The sequence below is a fragment of the Aethina tumida genome, chromosome 3 (assembly GCF_024364675.1).
Source record: "Aethina tumida isolate Nest 87 chromosome 3, icAetTumi1.1, whole genome shotgun sequence".
In the NCBI taxonomy this organism is placed as follows: Eukaryota; Metazoa; Arthropoda; class Insecta; order Coleoptera; family Nitidulidae; genus Aethina; species Aethina tumida.
This window is the reverse complement of record NC_065437.1, coordinates 21,310,923-21,337,370: the sequence shown is the minus strand read 5'-3', so window position 1 is coordinate 21,337,370 and position 26,448 is coordinate 21,310,923. Positions and strand designations below refer to the sequence as shown.

At 29.8% G+C, this 26,448-nt stretch overlaps 1 protein-coding gene across 11 annotated transcripts in view; it reads right to left on the bottom strand.

The window, feature by feature from the left end:
- Positions 1 to 1,791: 1,791 nt before the first annotated feature.
- LOC109604827 (glutamate-gated chloride channel) overlaps positions 1,792 to 26,448 on the bottom strand; it is a 65,980-nt gene continuing 41,323 nt past the window's right edge. The window contains exons 4-14 of one of the 11 annotated variants that reach the window (XM_049965100.1): positions 22,122 to 22,210; positions 17,517 to 17,581; positions 14,735 to 14,955; positions 13,399 to 13,481; positions 13,189 to 13,329; positions 10,996 to 11,148; positions 10,723 to 10,937; positions 7,183 to 7,344; positions 5,631 to 5,684; positions 5,207 to 5,323; positions 1,792 to 4,907 (exon numbers count right to left, since the gene is read on the bottom strand). In XM_049965100.1, coding sequence (XP_049821057.1) covers positions 4,764 to 4,907; positions 5,207 to 5,323; positions 5,631 to 5,684; positions 7,183 to 7,344; positions 10,723 to 10,937; positions 10,996 to 11,148; positions 13,189 to 13,329; positions 13,399 to 13,481; positions 14,735 to 14,955; positions 17,517 to 17,581; positions 22,122 to 22,210 — 1,444 coding nt within the window. In that variant the 3' untranslated portion in view covers positions 1,792 to 4,763. Of the gene's footprint in view, positions 4,923 to 5,206; positions 5,324 to 5,630; positions 5,685 to 7,182; positions 7,345 to 10,722; positions 10,938 to 10,995; positions 11,149 to 13,188; positions 13,330 to 13,398; positions 13,482 to 14,734; positions 14,956 to 17,516; positions 17,582 to 22,121; positions 22,211 to 26,448 lie in introns of all 11 variants that reach the window. The other 10 variants (XM_049965099.1, XM_049965101.1, XM_049965104.1 and 7 more) reach the window with 10 other exon arrangements.

Sequence of the window (26,448 nt, the reverse complement as noted above, 5' to 3'; positions counted from 1 at the left end):
TCTCCTCACATGTTTAAATCCGCCACCTAATATAAAATATTAATAACATAATTCTTACGTTCTATCAATGTCGCCATTGCATTTGCTCCACCTCATGCAAATACAATTGTTCTCTACAATCCCTTCTGTCGCAGTTTCTGAATCTAAATCTGAATCTGTAGACTGTGCTTCTGGCGTAAAGGTAACCATGATTAACATTAAATATGTTACCGCCAATTTGAAGTTCATCTTTGTTGTTTACTTATATAATGAATAGTGTAAAGCAGTTGAAAATGAATTTATAATACCTATTAGAGAGGGAGAACACCTATGCAACATATCCACGACTTACTTTCTTTAGTCATTTTCATTTTCTCCGATAAAGTTAATAAGCTCCTTCTTTGTCGTAGAAGTTCTGCGGTACAATCAAAGTTGTACATGCGCATTATTAACACAGATATGAATACTAAATTCTGACTTAACTGAACGGATATATATGAGTACAAATATGTATATGTTAGAAGCAAATATAAATTATATTTATAAAGATAATCACCCTTGTTTCTTATGTTCAGTTCAACTTGGAACTTGCTTCCATAAAGTAAAAAAACATAAATAATAATAATAAAATTAATTTGATATACTCAAAACAATAAAAATTAAATTGTGGCATTTTTCGAAAATACTTTTGAGAAAAACATATATATGGTATTAATGTTAGATAAACTCAATAATTAACCATAATTTTTGAAGTAAAAAAAATGTCACTTTGGTTTATGAACTGTACATTCCTTATGAAATTTTGGTTTACCTCCTTGTTATTATGGTATACCCACAAGCTTGGTGCATATGTACTAACAAATAATTTTTGATTTGATGGAGATTCAAAACTACGTTATTGGCTATTTTTAGGTGGATCCACTCAGCAAACATTCAAGAAAGAAATTTTAAATAATATAATAATAATAAATTAATATAATTATATAAAATATTTTTATTCATACGAGTACTAAACAATTAATTTTTGATTTGATGGAGATTCAAAGGTACGTTATTAGACTATTTTTGGGCGGACCCACACATCAAACATTCAAAAAAGAAATTTTAAATATATCATATATTGGAATACCATATTTATTGTTGTTTGCATTGTTTAACATAAAATGTAGGAGTGGTAGAAGCATTGCTTATTGGTGTTTGGTATTTGATTAATATGAAATAAACAGAACAATAAAAATTAATCAATATCATTGTTCGTATTTGATTTATGGTTAATAATGTTGTTTTGAAATTGCACATTAATTTTAACAATTGATTACTTCATATAATATGAAATTTAGTATTATAATCTTAGGAAACTTGAGACTTTTTTGTGAATAATTTTTATATTTCAGAAATGAAAATATCAAAATTATTCACAAAAAAGTTTCAGAAATGAAAATTAGTAATTTTATTTAGAAGGGCTGAAGTGGTACATATGTTAAAGAAATGATGCCCGAATCCAAAATTTGTTTGCATTTTTTAAAAGACCTAAAGGAAAAATATATAATACTACAGCTGCAACTGAGATTTAAGATAGATACCTCCTTTAATTTCCTATAAAACTGTATTAAATCAGCTGAGTGAATTACCCTGTACATTCAGAAACACTCGACATTTCAGATACTGTACCCAAGTACATGATGAACTTCATTTAGTTTGGTTATCTCCCAAATAATGAGTAAAACCTAATAGGCGTATTTTAAGAAATAGGAGGGTAAAGTTTTAATCATGTTAAATTTAGTATTGTGGGTTGAATAAAAACAAAACTCGGCGATTTTTAAATTTACTTTATTTCAACTTTCGATACATTATTTCAGAAAAAGATCACGTGGATTTGAGGACAAGGTCTATGAGTTTGGCTCTAGTTGGAATTCCAAAAGCTTTTTGCACTGACTTTCTTTCACAAAGTAAAGCTGCTTATTAGCCTCTTATTAAATATGTGTAAAAGAGTTTTTTCTTAATGGGATTCAATACATTTTTTGATTAACGTATGCATATTTGAGTATTTGGGTAGAAATAATTATTATGTAGACCGCATGGAATTTTAATTATGGCTGATTTATAAAATATATACAATGTATCCAAAGTATGTACACATGTGTCGTTCGTGCGTGTTAAATTTTTACGGTGCTTAAGAAGTGTTAAAATTCCATGCCTTTGTGTCCCCAATAATACGAATTAAACAGTCAATGTTTACTAATTTTTGAACACCGTGTTGTATAAAAACCTGTTGGACTAACTATAAAGGTTTTTATTTTATACAAGCGAAAACGTGTAGGTTAATACCCTGTATAATTATGGCTCGATTTATCCAAATATATATATTTTCTTTTAAATATTGACAATAAAGCGTCGTATTAATGCGGACACACCTCATTATTTGACTACAGACTAGAAATTGTTGAATAATTTTGTTAACAATCATAATTGAATATTATTTCTAACAATTAATTTCTTTATTAAAATTGGTTCAAAGCGCTCAGTCTGTCATCACAGTGTCCGCTCTATCATGCATAATATTCATATTTATGCACGTGCATAACGTATTGGCATATACCTTTAAACTATTTTAATCGATTAAGACTTTATAATGATAGAAATTTATAATTTCATGTAACATAAACGACGCATTTTTACGGCTATATGTACATATCGTCTTAGTTATTGAACTGTTATCCAATGTAGAAATGAACTATTTGATAGGGACTGTACCTTGGAACAATAATGGGAAAGAATGAACTGTTAATAGTAGATGATTCAATTATTTATCACACAATGTTGAATGAATAAGTATTATTGCTTCATGATTTAGGTTTATAAGAGACGTGCCTAAAACAATTGTTGACGACAGGATATTCTAAATAATATTAGTTTAAAATTGAATTTCTTTTTTAGTTAATCAATGAGGCACGAGTTATTTTAAACAATTCATTATCTCTATTGGTCAGTTCAATTGATTTTAAAAACACTGAGCTGTTTTACGACTGGAATGTGTTAAAAATATCATGTAGAAACGAATAATCACTAGATATTAAAGCTTCATCAAAGTCAACACACCTACATCGCCTAGCACTAAGTTCAGTAAAACTAATATCGTAGTCTTAGTGAACTTGGGGCTCATGTATACTTTAAAATAACGAATCACAAAATATCAAATTACCTCATATTGTTTTGTTCTTTTCCAAGCTGAAGCTAGATATTAGTAATGAAAGAGGTAAATAAGCGAAAGCCAGAAATAGAAGAATCTGTGTATTGTCAAGAACAAAATCAACTGGATTTGACATTTCAGGTTCATAACAAACACTCTCGATAACATCAATAAAATTATAAATAAAGGAAACAACATGGTTTAATGACTATAACTTGATATTCATAACTTAAATTATAAAATATATAATAAATTCCCGCCTTTAGATTATCCACATTGCCGTTAACGAAGATTTTTTTTTATTTGGAGGGCTCAATTTTTCGTCGGACATATGTAGACATTCGGCATGCGTGAATTTGTATAACGAAATTTCAGGTACATTTCTATAAAATAACCAATCACAGAGACGTTAGGCAACATTATAAATCAACAACTCAGGAAAAACGATCATGCTGGCACAAAAGTTGGTCGGTATTCCTTAACGGCTTATCAAATACAATTTGTGGATCAAAACATTTACGGTATTTACAATTAGTTATAAATAATTGGTCCTTTACGTATTTTTCGTAGCACAGCGGGATTAGCGAAATCAGTGGCAGTGGTAAGGAAAAGCAAGGAGGGCAAAAGTATTGAAAAGGTATTAGAATTTGTATCAACCTTTAATTTACCACTGCTTTTTGTCGTCATAGACGCGACATAAGACACTTTGGCTTAATATAAAACATTCAATTTGCATTACGGATTTAAAATCATTATTGCGTTGGATTGGTTTTTTTGCTTAAATTATCTTTTGTAATATTGACACAAACTATATTTGATAAGTTTTGTTTTTATAATCCTCAATAACTTATGGATATATTTTATACATCATATCAATTTTTCAAACAATATAATGGTGCTTTTTAATAACATTTTTAATGATTGCAGATGGATTGGTAAAATGTTTTTACAAAATATTTCACACGTATTAATTAATAACAAATTTGATTTATGCAGGAAATTGGTAAGTGTCTTACATTTCTTTATTGGTATAAAACTAGTAAGGTCTAGACTCTTCCCATTTTCCAGTAGTAGAAATTATTAAAGTGAGCATTTAAAAATGAAAATTATGAAAATGTCATTTACTTTAAATAAATTAAAGGAGAAAGTGTACAGAAACAATTACTGCGATGTGTTGTTACATATTTGATCACACCTCGGTGAGAACTTTTCAAAAAACCGTGAAATATTTTATAAAATTATGAGATTGTAAGATACTATATAACATGCCCTCTAGACATGTGATATCACAATATATCATGCAATTGCAACTTTATTATAATAATAGAAACTACATTAATAATACGGTGGGAGTATACATAGCTATTCTGTCAAAATATTTAAATTTTATATACAGTGCTTTACAGCTACACGTTTTGCGAACCTTCTCGATGCAAATAAAATTTGCAATAATAGTAAGTAGTAAGACGTAAAACAAACTACACTTACTTTATACACTAATTTTAATCACTGTTATTTTAAGGGATTACTTTTTTGATATGTACTTTCGTATTATAAAATGTATCACCGTTAACGAGTTCGGATGCAGTTTGTCTCATTGATGTGCGTTTGTGAAGCTCTTGTAGTGGTAGAAGAAAAACATTAGGAAAACGGCGAACGCTGTCGGAAAAGTTATCCGAGCTATAACGTCTATAGTCTTTGCCACGCGTATCGGATGTGGAGGCTCCTTTTTCCTCACCTGCAATAAACATGACTACTCAAGGTTAGACTATTGTGGTGTGTGAGTACATCTAAACACCAAATCAAACATCTACACAGCTGTGGAACGCTGTCATTGTCGGTATTTGTTTTATCTAAACAAGCATTAGATCCAAAACTTAAAACATAGTTTGCAAACTGCCACAAGTTGAAGTAAATCTACGGATTAGATTGAGTCACTTAGAAATGTTTACGTTTCTATTCAATCAATAAAAAGTTTAAATTTTTTGACGAAACATTTCTAATGTATATAAATAATGTACAATCAATGAAACACACATTAATATTTACCTCCGCCGCACAACCGTTGTTGGCTGCATGGGTGCATGGATTTGGTCCGCAATTGGTACACGACACTATCTCATTCGCAACAGTGGAATCTCTCTTTTTGTCCCCCTAAACAACACAAACAGATTGTTACAATTTCGATCTCCTGGTTAGTCATTATCTCATGAGTCATTAATTCATCAGATAAAAACAAAATTTTATTGCCAAAGCAGATTGTCTTGAATTTGGACTGCAACAGCAACAGTTCATTATTAAAATAATATTTTATGTAATATTTTCATTAAGACTATTTGCTTTGTCAAACCGATGTCACTCCAAAAAGGTTCCAACAATTACATGGTATCTGTATCGAGATGTGAAATTAGTAAAGTCAAAGGGTTAATGATTCAAACTCCAAAGGGGTGTCTTGACTTACTGTATAACGGGGACTTTCACAGAATGTGGAATAATATTCTTGTTCTGCAGTCTCCTATTAATTAAAATAAATGTAAAGAAATGGAAAATTAAGAAATAAATGTTTCGATTATTGAAAGTCAAAAGAATAGTATGACGGTGGAATTGTTAGAAGTACATTGATCTCGCTGATTGTATTCAATGAGCTCTACTGGAGATGTTTATTTAGTTTGTAATTTTTTAAGCGGTTCATTTAACTTTTTGTGCAGTCTAAACTAATCAATATCGGGAACATGCAGAATACTAATCACAAATAGCAAATCAGGCGTGCATACAATCGTCTAACTTAAGCAAACGTATTGAAATGTTGGTATGCACACTGAAATTGCTAACTGTGTTAGAATCTAAAGTCGTTTAGGGTGTACGTAAGGTGAACTATTAATAATAAGCGTTCCAATCTAACTTTTCTACCCGACATCACCTATTATCGAAGCAGTTTACTAATAAAAGTGGTGGAGAAACAAATTACCTTCAAATCCGACGACTTTTATACCTGTGTATATTATAAGATTCTGGTCGTTTAGATTATTTATGTGTATGAAAAATTTAAATAATTGACTCTCGAAATTAAACTTAAGGATCAGATCTAATTTCTAATTAAATTATATATTTTTATTTATGTTGTTTTATTTGTTTATGTTTAAGTTTGTTTTGTTTGGTGATAAATGAATGTCTACTACAAGCCATGTATGACGACAATGCAAAATGAAACGGCGACAAGACCAAAGAGTATTTTTTACAATTTAGGCATTTTGTCACGTTAACTGCTCTACCTAAAAAGCGCATGGGATAAAAATCGCACACATTTTTGTATCCAGAACCTCCTCTTTTGATTTTTAATAACTCAGATCACAACTGAAAAAAATTTAGTTCTCTTTAATATTATCCCGAAGGTGAAACAATGAAAAATGAACATTTTAAAAATGTGAGAATGAGCAAAAAATATGTTACATATGGGAAACAAAAAGAAACTTAGATAGAACCTGTTGTTTCCCAATGAAAAAAACATGTGAGTGAGAACTGTATACATCACCTGAAGCAGTTACCAGTGAAAGAACTCCTTGTGACCAGAACAGAGTTATTAAAAATTCAAGAAATTGCAAAATGTTACAATCCAAGATATGTCGGAAAAACATGCGCATGAACAAAACATCATGCGGGGTGGCACAGATAAAAGTATCAGTCACTCAATTAAAATTGAAAAAAAATGTTACCCCACAATGGGTATTGCTGCATTGAATTGAACATCAAATAACGACCCCCAAGAATTTTAACAACAGTCAAATATTGCAAGGGCGTTTTATTTGTTGTCCTTGGTAATAAAGTAATAAAAAATTGGAGTGATTGTTACATTTTTCCATGGTCATATTATTAAAAAGAATGGGGTCAAATTGTTGGGGTCTGGCGGGTGGTGTGTGCACTGTGCTGAGGTTGCGCAGGGTTCGATTGGGGGGACGGTACGTAATATTTTTTAAGGGTCGAGGGGTAGCTTAGCTAACGTAACCTAGGCTTACCAGGGGACTGGCCAGAATAATGCCTATCCGGCTGAGAACAGCGGGCAGTCGCTGCAACATGACAGACGAAACAACGTACAATCTTTTGAGGAGCCACTGATTTAAGCGTGACGGGCTTCTCAGCGCCCTTCTCTTTATTTTTATTAATTTAGACATGCTCAACTAACGGACAAATAAAAATTGAATTAGAAACAGAATGACTGATTCGAATACGCCGGCAATTTACACGCTCACATATATTTTGCAGGTCGAACGAACAGCTTTGTAACCCTGTGATAATCTTCTCGTTTGTTCAACATATCGAAGAAAGTTAATATTTTTGGCTGAAGTCGAAATTTTATTCAAAAATTATAATGAACATGTAAGTATGATAAAAAATAGTTCATAAACCTTGCAAAAAATATGTATTAAATCAGTTCAATTATTGTAGTGGTAATGTTTTATAAAACATGTTATAAGTTGAACGATTTTAATAATTTTTTTGTATGTTCTTTTAATTTTATAAAAATACTCAACCATATATTTTTTTTTCATCTTTTGAAGAAATAATAAAATTAGAAGTGTACAATTAAAAGATATTTAATATAAAAAGGTGTTAATTTTAAAAATAAAAAAAAATCAAAAACTATATTGAATTTTAAGCTGAACTTAAGCAATGTTTACTAAATAAATAAGTAAAATGCGTTTAATTAATCTAGAAGAAAAAATAAAATATTAATTAAATATCCTTTAATATTTTAAAATATTTATTTATATTTTTGCCAATATGTATTTTTTCATTCAAAAGTTGGAACCAGAATTCTTGATGTGTGATTAACCAAGTGATTCTCAAATATTCAAATTTACGTCGTTTTTATAATTTAAAAATTTGAAACCTTAAAATAATTATTTTTAGAATCGTTATACTGCGAATTTTGTTTTTCATTTTTAAATATACAGTATTGGACATTTATAGCAACTTTTTAAAATCTTAAGTATTTCAGCCATAACTCTCTCTTTAATATTAATTTATTATTGTTGTCTCATATAGTTACATATATTGTCCTGAATTTTGAAAGGGATTTTTAATGATTGAATCTGCATTTTTTAATTTAATTATATCCCTAAATTAAATTCGATGCTTTGCGATTGTTTTCATGTTGAAACATATTTATTAAGATCATCATTTTTTCAATAGATGGAAGCAAATTGTTGACTGATATATATCCATGTACAAAAATTAGTCCTTGAACCACCACTATGTATTGTAGTTATGTCCTTGTAGGATGTTTAACATAAGCAAAACAATGTTTTTTGTATAAATTAAATTTAAACTTATCACTAAAAACTAACGGTCTTCTCTGTTCTATGAATGTCATTTTAAGTAAGTCAAAATTAGATTTCCACATTTTTAGTAAAAATCAGGCTTTTCATTTAGGTCTGGTCTTAAATGATAACTCTTCTTAATCTTCTTATAGACCTTGTAATAATTTTAGCAAGTCCCATTTCCTCCAGGCTTGGCTTTGATTTCAGTTGAAGATAAGGCTGGATTGTTTTTTGGCAATTAGTTTATTCAGCCCAGAATCTTTAAATTTTTTAATAATATGAGAAACGAATGACTTATTTAAATGTAAACTCTTAGTTATCTCTTTTTGTTATTCCCGGTACAATAGTGTGTAAGATACAACAATAACTGAAGAAACAATACATTACATTCTATATATTGATGCCCAAGTATCATATTTTTAATATATTTTAATAAGTTGCTATAATTATGACTACCACTGTATGTTGTTTTGAATATTTTTCGTTAAGTTTCAAATGAATATAATTTAAATATTCAGGCTAACTGAACATACTTGAAAACCAAATCGTTTTGGTAATTTAAACAGCTTGATTCAACAATAACTAATAAATAAAAAATAATTTAGCAGTACTAATTAAATTGACTTTTTTAAACGATTTTGCTTATTGCTAGTGATAAATTTAAATAAGCAGCATAGCATAACACAGACCTACTCATAAAATAGTTTATTAAAATTAATATTTCTGTAAACGCGACATGAATAAGTACACATGAACTGCGTAAAATGCGAGTGAACTTGGCCCAGTCTGGACTGCTGTATGCAAATATTTAGCAATTAATCACAAATAGTCCAAGCTGTTTAAATTATTTTAGTTGGAGTTGAATAAATGTTAAATTTACATGCTGGTTCTCGCTGGAACTGTAATTTTATGTACATAATTCCATCACGTTGTTTACTGTATTGCATTTTTGCTACACAACACCAAACTTAGTGAAGGACACAAATTTTCTAGAAGAAACTGTGAATATTCAACGAATATACCTTAAAAATATCGCTATTGTTAATTACTAAGACGGATACTAACTTATACTTCTAATTTCTTCTCTTGAATTATACAATTGATTTTCAAAAATTTATATGTATGTAAATGTTAAAAGTGCCTTTTAACGCTTAAAATTGTTTGTTTAATCGAATCTATGTAATTTTAGTTGAAAGCTACAGGTACTTTAACGTGTAATCATTAATTCCGTAAACCACGTTGGTTTTACGTACTATTAAGTCGTGCAAATGTTCAATTGTATACATAATTACTACCAGAAATGCAGATGAATGCAATATCGTTTAAGAGTATTTAGTATTTATGCAGATTCACTACTCCATTACTGCATTCACCGGTTTACTGATATAGTGTTGTTGTGTTTGCATATTTAACGGCACTTTACATATTTATATTTGTTCCATTATCTAAAAAGCATTGTTGGGAGTAAAGTGGTAAGTTTAAAATATTAAAAGTAAATTTCAAATATTATGATGTGCTCAATTAATTTGATATAAATTTTTGAAATCTAAAAATAAAATTGAATATTTTTGAGGTATATTAAAAAGTTTACGGTTACAACGCATGCACTTCTAAATTCATGCAAGAGAGAAGAGAAGAAACTAGAATATAGAAAAATTGCAAGAAATCAGGTGTATTAACAGAACATTGGTCACACAAACTGACACAAAAAGTGAACAATTGCTGAATTGCTTCTGATTTTTTTTTTAATTTTAAATGTTTATGAATGTTGTATTTAAATGTGTTTATTTACAACGGTTGAAATGACGGAATATTTATTCCACAATTTTCTGTACAAATTATTCGGTGATTTACTTTTGATGTTGGTTTAATATAACGGAAATTAACGGGGGATATACATAAAACAATTACAAAAAATAGGTTGATTAACAAGTCAAGTCCAGGTGTTGAAATGGGGTCCAATAATATCAAATAATTCCTTCCGTGGTTGGAAGAAACCATTCTATTGCCCAACCTGGTGAATAACCTGGCATGACTCCATTAATTTAACTAAGGTTAACTAAAATAGTGAAATTCAACAGTATCACACAGAAAATCTCTAAATTACGAAACATAAAATACGAATAACTGGTTCGATCTTAATCGATGGACAGTAGTAATCCATAAAAAAATAACAACAACAGTTAGACAAAAATAAGAAAGGCTCCGAACGGTAAATGGAGGGTGCATACCGACCTGGGTGACAGGATTCTCGCCGGGACGATAGACGACGTTGTGCAACGGACGCTTCCTGCCCACGTAGTTCACGCACACGAACTCCAGCAGGGAGGCGTAGATGAAGCACATGCACACCCCGTCCCAGACATTCATCGCCGTCAGGTTCGACACTACGGGCAACGTCGAACGGAACCCGTTCGACGTTGTGAAAAAGTTGAGCATTGTCGTTACACCTGGAAGACAACGCCACCATAACGTTCATAAGCCGAAGCGAAACAATCGTTTACAAACCTATCATTACTCTGGCGGGCACAGCGTTCCATTCCAGCCAGAAAGTGATGAAGGACGAGGTTACTAATATGATGCCCGGTATGAAAACCGTCGTGAAGTAAAACGCTCGATCCCGTGTGAATATTAGGTCCACTTTCAGGCAACTATAGTTACCTGCAACAAAATATTTCAGGCATTATTATTTTACTCGCATACAATTATCATGATGTATAAATTAATGGATAATAAAGTTCAAGTGATGGTCAGAAATGGTAAACAGGAAGACGTTTATTTATGTTTAGGTATAAGTTTGTTACGTTACAGACTAAATAAAATTAATAAAAGTAAAAAACATATATAATCTAATTTATGTTTAGAAATCGAGTGTTTCAAATTAAATGTTGATTGTAAGTACCTCAAATATTTAGAGACTGAAAGCTAGATAACAGTTTAGTTTGTAAGTGTAAAATTGTTATGTGGGTGTAGTAGACATGCAAACATCACATTTTTTTAATTCTAGTTTACCTTTATAGAACTTGTTGAGCACGTTATTATTAAATCCAATAACTGATATTTGACAACACAAAACATCAAACAGGATCCCATATTGTAAAATTTCATTCATAGTTAAAATGCAGGTAATTAACAGTAACAATTATAGGTGAAAGCTTGTGACTCTTAAAAGTTGTGGTGCTAGACGAATATGGTATGATTGTCATGACGTGTGTAAAAGGAAAAATGGTCAAAATTACATATACGTCTTTTAAATGTTAGCAGTTATTATAGAGGATATTATTATAATTATTTGTCTATACTTAAGTTAATCTATACATTCTCTGTTCCTAAAAAGACTATTTAACTTTTACAGTGATAAATGTAATGTTATAAAAGATATTAAAAGAGAAAGACAATTTTTTATGAACAGTAGGTTCGTAAGTATAATAATACAAATTATATATAACTTATAATATTAAATATAATAAACTGATATGGTGTGCTAATCTATGACATTATTAAGTATTAAATTTAAGCCTGTTTATAAACATTATTTAATAAATTATTCGTGTAACTGAATACATTGTTTGTTGGTATAACTGTTCTTGGTAACATTTAATAGACACATAAGCACATAATGACGATAGAAAGAATGAAGGTATGCATCTTAGTTGTGTGAGTTGTACCTTCTTGTAATTGATAGCGTTTTTCGCAAAGATCACAGACGTGGATACCATACTCGTCCTCGTCATCAGCTCCTTGTCCTGCTTAAAATATTTCAATACTCACTAGCAATATTACCTACATTTATTGTTACCTATCCTACTCATAAATACTGTAAATATTACAAGCTTAGTGCACCAAAACTTCTTGACTATTGCTTTTAACTATGATACTTGAAGTATTATACGTTAAAGCATGCTTTTAACATCTGCTTATTTATACACAGTTCTACTGAAAATAAAATATTTGTGTAAACAAAAAGCGTGCTACTTTATAAAGAAATAGAGGCTGACTATTATTTGGATCATTTTGTTCATTTACAATTAGATCCTCCCAAAAATAATGAAAACATGAAACACAAAAATGTTGCACAATTCGCCGAGTTGTAAAAATAAACTTTATACAACTGTTACTGTAGAATAACAATACACATCAGTACAGGTTGCAAAGTGCTCTAAATAAATAAACGTATGTGGCATCAGTAATAAATCAACCAGAATTACTTACAGCTGATCGTTCAATATTGTTTATTTTACATAATAATATTGTGTATAGTGTTTACAACCCGAATCATGTGCATGGGACAATAAGGTAAATGGAACTGGTAAAATATATCATACATACAGAAAGTAAGCCAAACACCAAAATATATCAAAATAAAGCCAGAACATGTTATGAATTATGGGATTAAATAACACTTTGAACAATTTCTAAAATGTTTGTATCAATTGCCTGAATATAGAATTTCAAATGTATTGTTTTCCAACTTCCATTTGGTTCCCTTTCCTATTCAAATTTAACCAGATGGATGACTGTCGAATAATAAAGTAAAAAACACTAAAATTAAAATCCAATAGTGATGTTTTAATTGACAGACCGGACGCAAGAAATCAATGCATACAAATTGATGCAGTTAAATTTAACCTTTTGAGTAATAACGCTAGAGTTCGGGCAAGTTGATACAAACGGTTTGTAATTAGTTTTTGACGGGCTCACCTCTCCAACTCGACTTTATCGGACATATGAGTGTTTGATTTTCTATGAGATAGGCGTTCAGAGTCGTCAGACTGGGCGACTTCCGCAGCACGTCCTCGTCGTTCTTCCAAACGTATTTGATTGCCGTCATTTCGTACGATACTAAAAATGAATGAAAATTTTAATCGATCGTTTGCTTCCCAAAACTTGCTGAGTGATTTTTTTACTTACTACTTTCCATTGCGAATGAACACAAAGGGTCATCAAAAGGAAATATATTGAGACGTCCTTGACAGGATAGTATCAGGTGCCTCCTGAAAACCGAATGTGTTAGTTAATGCAATTAAATTAATATTGTTTTATCCTAAACAACAATATTATATATACAAATATTAAACGTGGACATATAAAAGCTTTGTTTATGTACAATAATTATATACAAATGTATATTTATACAATGTTTAATATACTTTAATATATCTTTTTTGAGCTGATGGCAATGAATCTTAAATGAAGAAACAGTCTTTTTGTTCATACTTGAATTGTATTTGATATAAAAATAAAATTCAGAAAAATAGCAATTAAATGATACTCAACAATTTTTTTTTTTTAATTTTGAAAGCACTACCAAAACTGTTATGAAACTAACTTAAAATCTTTAATATTGTGATATTATAAATTTGACTGTATTTTATTTTCCAACCAAGTAGAAACAAACGTCATTTCCAATTCAAATAAAAAAGAGTTTATCAGATTCTAGAGAGTGAAAACATGTGAAACTAATATGTATGAATTCTGTTTACATATGATAATAGATGTTAGTTTTGCCAATAAATTTCCTGAACATTTTTTATGTCGATTCTAAAATATATCAAACACAAGTGATGAAAAATTTTATTTATTATCTTTATAATGGACAAAGGTAATTATTTAATTTAATTTAATTTAACACAACAATAATTAACATATATTAAAGCCCTCTTATATTATAGAAAAAAATTGAAGTAATACAGTATGTTGAATATTTTAAGTAATATTTTAACTACAAAACACCTTCCTTATCTTAATATTGTCAAATTTAATTAAAATCACCCTAAGTATGATTACTGCTACGTCATAAGGTTAAAGGGGGACCGTTATTTAATGTGCGGAATAATAAGAATTTTTACGGTAATAAACGTATAAACTAAACGGATGAAAAGCACGGAGAATTTAACTGAAATATGTAGATACAAACAAAGAGAATACAATGCGCGGAATGGGGCAATTAAAATCCCTGCTGGGGGAGAAAAACTGAAACATTACTCTGTCGTTTTTTCCACTTGGAATGCCGACGTTCGGAGTCAGAAATTTCAGGTAATTTTTAATAGGAATTAATTATTTTTGGTGCAATTAAACTTAAGATTAAATTAAAACAAATTTGTTTAATTTACGCAAACACCTCCCGAAATTAACTTTTTAGCAGTTTCCAAGAGAAACACGTAATCAATGGAATCACAATTATGTGTTACACCGTTGAAATTAATAGGCTCGTGAAGATCTCAATTAAGTGATTAATTAATCTTACCGCATGAGGTAATTAACGCTCCCGTTGCGGTAAATTCGCAGGGAGAAATGTACTGGTATGAGCGGATCTTTGAAGTCGCCATGCATTATGAAGTAAGTGTCCGGCAGCCAAATGTCATTGTGGTGGTGGATGGCATTCAGAAAGTCGTAGTTGCTCTGGTTCGAGTACCGCAGCCTGGGATCATACCATTGCTGCTGCAGCAAGAATTCCACCTCGTATTTCTGAAATTCGACGTAGCTAATTATCTAATGAAACAATAATTTCATTTCTTTCATGTTTTCTGTAGGTCCACTACTGGGTTATTATAACAAACATGAGTTATTTATTTAAAAAAACATTAAAAGTTTTAAAATAAATTTGTGTCATTTAAATAGACTGTGTTTCCGTAACAATAAAAAATACATCGTAAAATATCTAAAATTAAAACTAATATTGAAGCATGCTGTGAACATATTTATATTAATAAAACATAAAATAGGAATTCAATATTTAAAATTTTAAATATTTTCTATACTATTTATAAAAATTCAAAATTTGATTAAACAAGGACTTGTGACTTTTTCAAAGATCTTTTTGCAACTTTAATATTGCTGTTGAAATTCTTTCTCTAAAACTCTAAACGACTTCATAATATATTTTTAAAGTTAATAACGAACGTGTCTAAAACCAGTGACGTCATCGGTGCTCTCTAATACATTTACTAAACTGATAAAATATTCATAAGTGTTCCGAAGAAAATATTGAACTTATGAATTATGGGATTAAATACAACAATTTTTAAAATGTGTGTATCAAATTGTCTGAATATAGAATTTCAAAGTTGTGTTTATTTAAATGTATTCTTTTCCAACTTCCATTTGGTTTCATTTCAAATTTAACCAGATAGGTGACTATGATGATATCATTATTATAAACTATTTGAATACACTATATTTATTTTTATATTTAAATTTATCATATTTATTTGACTCTATTATCTCAGTAAATATTTATTTAATATGATTTGAAGTTGAATATAAAAATTATTTTAACTCATTTTTTGTAATTACATTTTTTATACATCTGAATAAATTAATATGTATAAAAAATTATCTTATTATGTAGCGGAACTATTTTATTCTTGTTGAGAATAAATTATAGTTTTACCTCAATTGACTCGTTAACTTCTCTACTTACAAACTTAAAATGTAAATAAATAACTTGAAGTTGTAATGGAATTAAGTTATTTTGTTGATCTAGTACAAATCTTTTTTCATTTTATCGACAGTTAATTTTCTCTTAATCGTATGGAACTATATTACTAAAAGGTACAAGAGCACCGATGACGTCAGCAGATACCCCTTAACCTCACTACTTATATTAACATTTATATATTATCTCCAAAAATATTCAATGTATTGAAATAAAAGAAATTGTTTGTAATAACTATACAGCATCGGACAAAATTAGAGCGATGTTCTTTTTGTTTAAATATTAAACAAAATACACCTGATTTTTATTTCATTAAATAATAAAACACACATATATAAATTATGTTGTTTATTGTATAAACATGTCACGTTAACTATGACATAAAAAAAATAAAACTAGAAAATTAACTATTTTTATCGCGACAAAGTTAGAGTACCTCTTCATGAGCTGGCCATTTTATGACATTGATTTTTTGTTGAACAAACCATTCTTTAACAAGCTTGACGGTATGTTTGGGGTCATTGTCATGCTGCACATTATAACACTGCCACCTCCATGTTAAATTGTTGTTATAAGATATTTTGGATGATGTTTATTGTTTTTAGGGCGATGAACAACCTGTCCACCATCACTTCCTAAAATGTTTTTTTCAATTTCTTGCTGTCCAGTTCCGATGCTTATGAGCGAAAATAAATTTTGCTTCTCGATTCTTTTTTGAAAGGCAGGAACCTGTCTCCACTGACCAACGCTGGATTGTCCTCGATCTAATTGATTTATCTATTAAATCCCTTAAAATTTGAGTTGCGGACATCCGTGTTGCGGACATAATAAGCATTTATGTGGCGATCTAATACTCCGGAGGTTTTACTGTTTCGCCCTTCCCGTTTTTGATTCTCCACACTTCCATGAACTCGAAACCTTTTAGCTGTTTTTATACCATTTGTTTTAATACAAGAAATTGTTCTGCTTTCAGAATTATAGGCAGAATTATATAATTTTATTTTTTAAATTAGCCAAAAGATGGGACATTGTTTTTAATATAAACACAATATTCATGTTTGAAAGATATAAATACGAATGAAAAATACTCGAAACTTTTTAATTTTGTTGCGTATTTTTTTTTTTTTGGTTTTTAGAAATAATTGAATAAAAACAGTTTCTCTCCTACTGAACGTGAAAAATGTGTGGGAAATAAATGAAGAGAAATAAAGAAAAGGGCGTAAATAAATATTTTACAATTTAGTTTTTAAACATTTTATTTAATATTTAATATAGTCGCTCTATTTTTGTCCGATACTATATATAATAGAAAAAATAAATAAATATAAACTAGTTTTTTTATTCTCATTTTTCTTAAATTTTATATTAAGGTTAGCCAGTAATGTTGATATTGTACAAATTTTAAAAAGTAATGAAAAACCAAATTTCCATTCAAACTGTCAAAAGAGTGTGGTATTTATTCTGCATCCCCTTAAAACGTTCAAGCCCTCTTGAGACTCCGGATAAATTGCGAACTTTCTAAAATATACTACAGAAGGGAAATAATAAAAACTGTTAAAAAATGCAACACTATAAATTTATTATAACTTACCAAACTGGATTCGTCAGGCGACGCTAAACTAAGTAGTAATACACTAACATTAACTGTCAAGGTACCTATAACAAAAGTTTTAATGTTAATTAACGATAATAATTATAGGAAATATCCAGCAATATGCAATACCAATTTCTAGATAACATCAACAAGGCATAATAATTTACTAAAATACAAGTTCACAATTAGATACGTGTGTATGTACGGGTAACTAGTGATACCAAACTCAATTAAATTTACATAATTAGGAAGTTGGGGCGAACGCGCAACAATAAAAGCCAAGTTTTAATATACAGTTATGTATTACTTAAGTCATAATTGGATCTGTTGTATATTACATATTAGAATAAAGTTACTTTACACATTTTGTACAAACTTAAATTAAGTTGTTGGAAAAAATCGCTGAGCTTGGGCACTGAAGATCGAGTGGTATATTCAACGTCGTACGCTCATGTTTAGCATTATTTTCATTTTACAGTCTATTTATATTTATGCAAGACATTTCGCATTTTGTTAGCGGCGACGAACCGAATTGACTCCACTTGAGTCGCAGTCTAAAACCCCAACTATAAGTAGTTGCAAAGTGGAAAGTTTCAATAGTATTCCCCCGGGATTTGAAGTCTACATCTCGTTTAGCGCATTACGTATGCAAGTCCCTAAGCTTAATTGTGCAACTGCGAAACAAAGGCTATGAAAATCCCGGCGAATAATAAACCGTGTCTCACGTCGTGTATGTTTATATCATCAAGAAATTTTAGGATGGTACAATTGCACTGAAAAACCTTTAAAACAATTAACATGTCAGCATTGTGCATTTTATTTTTGTCAGTCCGTAAATGTAGTCATTTTGGTTGAATTTTCAACTTTTTAATACCATTTTAAGATGCTACTTGCATGGCAATTTCGCCAACGAATTACCGATAAACAGAACATAATTTCACCTTGGGTTGGGCACTAAATTGTGTGGTCGAGTCAGCGTTAAATAGGAACATGCATTTTGTATGAAGTAATTTAAAGATTTAAACTCTACTTTATTTTGTATTAGTTAAATGTTGCTAAGTAGTTCGGAGTGCCCCGGACTGTAAAATACAATCTGCAGAAAAAAAAAAACAAGGCGGACTTTTAATGGTGATTAATTTTATTCCCAATAAATTTGTTTGTAATTGTTGCCGGAAACTAAATTTGTATCAAAAAGTTCTTAAGAATATTAAAATGAATTCAAGCAAATTTTGAAAAATGGGTGTGATGTATATTTGCCACAGTGTTGTTCATAAATAATATATGTTACATGCTCCAATCAGTGTGACATATGCAAAATTTCCTCCAATTCTTTTCTAGCACACTTAAACATGCACATACCACATAATGTTCATAGCAGTTTTCATAATTATCTATAAATATTATACACCGAATGCCTTGTTTATATCTGGGTTTAAACCATAGATCCCAATTCGATTCGGATCTACGTTGTATAAACCCAATAATAATCCACATCAAAATGCAAACGACACCTTGGTGGAACTGCAGACTACGAATTTTATTTATTAAATGCGTGATTTGAATTCCGGATTTAATTATAAAACTTCAATTTTTAATCGAACGGGAAAAATTTAATTAACGGGTTTAGTGCCAGCGTGCTGCAATTGTCGGCGTTTATTTGTGATATATTATTTTAATTTTTCGGTGAGCATCGTTTTAATCCGCATTTATGTTTTTATTATCCTGAATTATGTGTTCCACTGTGGATTCTATAATAAATGCACATTTGGCGTAATAATTGAGCAAATAACGCCGTACAAAACGCGCAATTATGACAGTTGAAATTAAAGTGAGATTCATTTAAGTTGCACACACCAATAGACAGCTTAACCGGCGGTACTTCGTTTGCAAATTAATAGTCCGGAGTCAGTTATACCGGGCTCACTCCACTTTAAATTAACAACAAACAGTTGGCTCAAACATTTTAATTGGTAGAGCTAAGCGCATAAGCCTAAAATTACATACAAGCCCGAATTTAACGAACGTTATAATCGTCTGCAGTTCCAACATTCAAAATGGATACATCAACTAAACATAAATCATATAATAGAGAGTCTATCGAACAAATAGCTCAAGAAAATACATCTAGAGATAAAGACAGGGGAAGGAGAAGATAGTGATAAAATCTAGGTGTAGCACAAGGCACAAATAACGGACCACGTTGCTTGCTGCTCGGCGGTATGTTGTGGGCGTCATGCTTCCCATCCTCCGGCGACTGCAGGCCACAACAGAAGTCCGTATCTGCAACAGCAAACAGCGTAACGAGACATGATCAACGTTTCATCTTTTTTTAAAACGGTTGAGTCGGAAACAGTCATGACATACGGCGCAAGCACATCGACACCCTAAATAGTCATAGGCCGCCCTTCTGATCGGGGTGTGTTCTGGTCGGATCCATTAATGGATCATACCGATTGTATGATTTGTTTACGTATGCTCTTTGAACGTTGAATGTTACGGGAGATTGAATGCAAAAGCACGTCGAACATAGAGAGAGCTGCCAAAGCTGTAACTAGGTTTTCAAAGTAGTGTTTACTTAGTTGCACTACTGAGAAAGACGATCAACATTTTTATGTAATGTAATGTTTTTCGATCGAATTAGTTATGCACAAATATACTGCAGTGGTCATTAATATGGCAACTTTTTAAAATGTTAATTATTTTAGTTACAATTTTTTATTTAATGTCAACTGTTAAAATAGTATTAATTTACACTATTATAAAAACTGCTATATTCTTATTCTGTAATGTTACATATATTTTTCTGAATTGTGCTTGACATAAATATAGCATCTTAAAATTAATAAATTATATAAATTAAATTTAGACTCGACACTTAAATATATTCGTCCACACAGTAGTCCAGTAAATGTGACCCTAAGCAAGTCAAAATTGGATTTCTTTAGTAGGAACCCTCATCCCCAACCATTTTTACATTGTCCTTGAACTAATTTCAGCAAGTCCCAGGTTCAATTCCTCCAGGTTCGCTGTAATTTCAATTGACTATAAGATTGGATTGTTTTTTGACATTCGGATAATCCGATTTTCTTTCATGTTTTACAGATTTCTACAATTTTTTCGTACCACTTGGCCTGTTTTTCCAAACTTTTTAATAATATGAGTAGCAATTTACTTAATTAGCCGTAAACTCCTTCGTACTCTTCTTGTTTCTATCATTTTTGGTAACACTGAATTATAATTTTTCTTATAGTTTACTTGGATCAATGACTAATTAATTATACTAGGCAAAATACCGCTAATAAATAATCGACTTAAATTCCATACTGTGTAAAGTTGCTATAATTTTGTCCACTGAAAAATAAAAACAAAAATATTTTTAATATATTTTGATGAGTTGTTATAATTATGACCACTACTATAATTATTTTATAGTTCTAGTTTTAAATTAACGATTCTTAAGATTTTAATAAAGGTTATATCACCATCTTGCGCTGTGTTAACTTTTCATTTACTACATTTTCCATGTTCGATATGTTTTTTGTTGAGTGTATAGTACAGTTCATAAAGTGTTTAGTTGGTGTTTGTATTTTTATGGCTTCGTCTTGACAAAGAATAAATTGAAGTGAAAAACTTCTATTTATTTAACTAAACACAATTATTTGGAAAATAAAAATGATTTCTTTTGATAAATCACTCTCTAGAGTTCGATGATAAATTGAGCTGGTATAAATATCAATATATCATTTTTCTTTCACGAATGTATCTTCATATCTGGCTAGCATGACCAACTGAAATAGGAAATGTTATCGACACTTTTTATTGCTTCTTTTCTTAGATGCTGTTACTAAAATGTGTCATTTTGTCTAAAATTATTTCAAAGGATTCAATGTATAAAATATACTCAGTAACATAGTAAAGTGAACGAGAATTGATCCACTGGTTCAATATTAACCTAATTTGGATTGTTCACTAGTTCGCATGAGAAAAAAAAAGGATTAGTTTCTTTATGCCTGTTTTGTCAAGGAGTTTAATTTTCATTAGATGTAATTTGTATGCACAGCGTCACATTCAGGAAATTGTGGAACCCTATTTGCTGCCTTACTTTAGGACCTTTCAAAATCCTGTTTTCTACAGATTGAACACGTGTGGAAAATCATAGATACGAAACAGTCCCGCCTCCACAGGCTTTTGTGGATATTCAGTCTTAAGTACAGGAATAAGATATTTCAGCACAATTTGCCCACTACATTAGATCAATGCCAAGGCAAGTTACTACTCCGTATTCTCAGATCCTCAGATTATATACCAAAAATCAATGGATTTATGTTACTGAGTATATAATAATAAATTATTGTAGTATAATTTTTAATAGAATTTGGTTCTTTTATTGTTTTTGCTGGTTACAATTTTAAAATTTTTGTACTAAACTGTGTCGTTTCAATTCATATATGTGTAAAATATCAAGTCCATAATTATTATAAAAAGCACTTTTCACACTAGTAACCACTACATTTGAACATGAAGGAAACATCTACCACTCGACATGCACTAATGAGTGAAGTCGAAAGCAAAAGAGAACGTGGCAAACTGTTGGTCGCTTACCTCTAACCGGAGGCAGCAGCCTCTTGTCATAACGGGTGGCCCGCAAAAGATTATCCAGGATTTCCTTGTCGGATTTCCCCTCTTCAAAGCTGAAACACGCAAAAACACCCGGTTAGTCTGGATTCTTATGGATGTATGTGACATACGACAAAGAGAAAAGTATCATATTTTTTGTCGGTTTAAGCAGGAATCCTTTTTAAAAACACATTTTTTCTTTTGTATTTTACTATGTTTCATTTTTCTCACCAAAATTTAATCATATTTATGTTATATTTAATATGTATTAATTCAGTAAAATAACTAATGTAATTTTTATTAGAATTAATATTTTTAATTACACTACTAATAATATAATATAACAATACGAATAATGTATATATCAGTCATCGGGAATTTAAAATAATGGTGCATGCGTCGTATACTCTATGAGATGGTGGATGCGCCTATCTTAATAAACTTTAAAATATGGATATAATTTAGGAGAGTGTATTTATAAATTTATGGAGAGGATTAATAATTCCTTTGAGTGAAACACAACAGTTTGTGCAACTAATTTTGATAATGCGATATCAGATAATTCATTTATATCATATTCCCAATGCAATATTTTATTTACATGTTATTGCGGTAACTCACTAAATGTGTGTCATGTAAATAATACCTATTTAATACGATGGATTATCTGTTTAGATAAATTATTATTTAAATTCAATTCCGTTTTCAATGACAGTTGCTTAGTTTGTTGAATAAACAAACTTTTCGATTAACCCAAATACTCAGTTTGAATGTAATCGTTTATTTTATAGATATTAATGTGGAAAACTGAAATAAAAAATGATACAAAGGAATAAATTTATTTGAAATTAACAAAGAACTATAGTGATTTTCCGTGTAGGTTCCCTACTTTGTTTTCTTTTGTTTTGTATTCCTGAAAACTCGTTCTGCAATATAAACGGAGTTGATAAATTTACACAGTAGGATTTACCCATTATTATAATTGTATAATTTCCGTAACGTATTGTAGGTGTATGTGTTTTGTGTTTGAAACAGTGCACGCCAATTTATCAGTTGCATAGTACATATTATAGTGAAAACGATGCAAGCATGACCTTTAAATTTACAATAATATTGTGTTAAGGTATATTGTGCGTTTACATAAACGCCTTTCGCAAAATTTTACCTTGAACTTATAAATTTATTGATACGTTAAATGGAAAGTTTATTGTCGTTTGTTTAGGTGTTATACGTGGAATTTCTAGAATAATTTAAATCATTTTATATAAACGTTTAAAGCGTAATATTTAAATATTATTTGTTTTAATTTACATAACAGATTCCCGATAAATTTTGTCGTGTGGTTCCACACGTAGAACTCTGGCGAAACAACATTTACTGCATATCCAGCCACTATTTTCTGGAGAATCGCGTGCTTCAACTTTATATAAAGCTAACAAGTTCACATTAATTTCAGGAAAACAACAAAACCTACCTATACAACCTATTAAATAGTTTGAGTTCACAAATACCTATTGTATGTTAGTTATAAGTTTTAATTAAATTATTAATTAAATTCGCCTCCCATCCTATTTAGTTTTTAGGCAAAAATTAATGAAATATATAAACGGGTACCTTGAACGTGCGTGTAGACAAAAGAAATCGATTTTTCAAGAAAAATTGTTTGTAACCAGTAACGAAATTAGTCGAATGATTTCAATGAATGTTGTGGTGGGAAACATCGAAGATTTAAATTTAATGTATTTATTTATGTTATACAAACAAATTAGAATAAGCTCCATAACAACATAACCGCAGTCAATTTAGTTAGATTGTTACATCCTGTTAAATTATGTAATTGGTCATAAATCACCTCAATATTTCAGAAGCTATTTAGCTATTTATTTTGCATTGTGCATTCGATCTAAATCATCCAATGCACTTTTGTTTTTTCCACCAATTCGAAATTATTATTTATGATCAAACACTGTACCTAATTGTAACACTTATAGAAGCACTGATTAATAAAAAGTTTATTTAAAATTAAAACGAAAAAAAAAGAAATAAAATATGGAATATTTGAACTATGATAAAGATACTGCAGACATTAACCTATTTTTATACCATTAAAACATCCAGGTAAGTTAAGAATTCGTTGATATTATAAAACACATTATGGATTATGAATGACTTTACTTTACTAAAAAACACACAGTTTTCTTATATTTGTTGGGTTGCCATTAAAAATAAAACTATTAAAATATAGTCGAGTTCTCGTAAATCTAGGTCCCAGCGGGATATTTCTGGTATTATGCCCGCGAAATGTGGAACTCGGATGGAAATTGAATTTATTGTATTATTAACTTACAAAGTTTTTTTAAGACATATATGACGCTGAATGGTATGGACCATAGGTTATTTACGCGACTTAAAGTGTCAGTTGTGAGTCTCAGAATTCTAGGTGAAGGGGAATTTCTAAAGACACAATTTTGTTGAAAAACTAGATTCAGTTAGACATTCTTTATTGAGAATTATAATATTTATTTATATTGATGAAATTATTATTTTAAAAATATTCATAGTATAAATATTTTTTTACTTAATTATGTTTCTGATTTATTGAGAGAAGTTTATGTACTCAAATTCGTTCATAAATGGTCGTCTAACAGGTAGAACACGATAAAATCGTAAATAAAAATCAGAAAGAGTAGTGGTATTAGAAAAGAGCCATGAGGAACTCCAGGTGTTGAATTATTCTAAGTTTAAAAGCAATGCTTCTAATCCCATAATTTTCCATTTCATGTTGCAAAATTGAATGATTTATCACATCAAATTTTAGTTGAATTATGTCTTCAATTACAAATTACACATCGTTTTAGCAGACGATGTTAACCTATTTGGAATTGCGAATTTGTGAATAGGTTATTACCTAGAAGAAAGTCCAAATTTAAACAGACCTAAAAGATTATTTAGGTTACAACTAATTTTATTTAATAATTTAGGGTATAGAAAGATATTTCATTTAAACCTATAGGACTAATTGTTTTCAGAAATTATGTATTATATTTCAGCTAAAGTTACAGGAAACATTTTTTTACAAATCTTATCCAGCCACCCAGGCTAGTACAGACAACAATATTTTTATAACACTACTGAAAAATTCATTAAGGAATTGAACTAGTTTAACTTATTTTCTATAAATTCCTAAATTGTCTTAACGACATTTTCAGGAATATTGAAAATTTTGAAAATTCTTGAATATTTTTTATAATAGTTGCGTATTATTTTATTATACCTTAGTTAAATAATTTATTGTTGGAAGATACTCTAATGCTTAATTAAAAAAAATTAAACTATACTTCAACTTTTTTATTTAATAATGTTAAATGTCTATAAATTACCTCATTGTATTTAACATCCTTTAAAATGGAGATTTATTTGAAATTTAACACCCTTTTTAAGAAATGAATTTTAATGATTTTCTTATAAAATATGCCTTAATCAATTTTTTCTTTGATATTAAACTCATTTTATGGCTCAGCTTTTATTGTCAATCTTTATTAGAATGGAATTTTAAATGAAAAAAGTTATTTCCATTTCCTATTAGTTATGACTTTTTAATTGTATATTGAAATATACGGGGTCGTAGAAAAAGTATAATATGTAATTCGTTTTAAAAACTTTTCTAGATACTTGTTTTTATTAAACATCCATGTCTGACATGCCGTTTATAAAACTGTTTACATTTTAGCATATAAAATATACTATATATTATTCTAAAGATCATAATATGAAAGAAAATGAACGAAATATAGAAGATGTATTTGAATTATTAATGTGCACTACATTTCTTAACTGGAATTTACCGAGTAACTCGTATGTAAAATATGTCGTAAGTTTATGAATTCTCTTTTTCTTGTACATTCAATTTACCCAAATAACGTCACAAAATAGATTAGACCTGAGTTCAACTGGGGTTTGGAAAAACAATTCGAACGATTTAATTCATTTTTTCAAATTGAATTCCGCAGGGGATTTGTTTGGGAATGGGGGTTGTTTTGTGAAACGGCTTGGGCTAAAAATGTGGGTAAAACACAATGGGGAATTGAAACTCATGTAATTAGAATATAAAATATTTAATAAGAGTTTTATTTTTACGTATTCACTAAAAATTGAAATGTAATATTTGCTATAAATATTGTATATCCAAATAAATATTCCATAATTTGTTGGGAACCGAATATGTCTTAGAATATTTAGTGTTCGTGACAGTTTTATGTTATGAGCTGGGATCATTTCGACGAAGTAATGTGACAGTATAACGCTTCTTCTA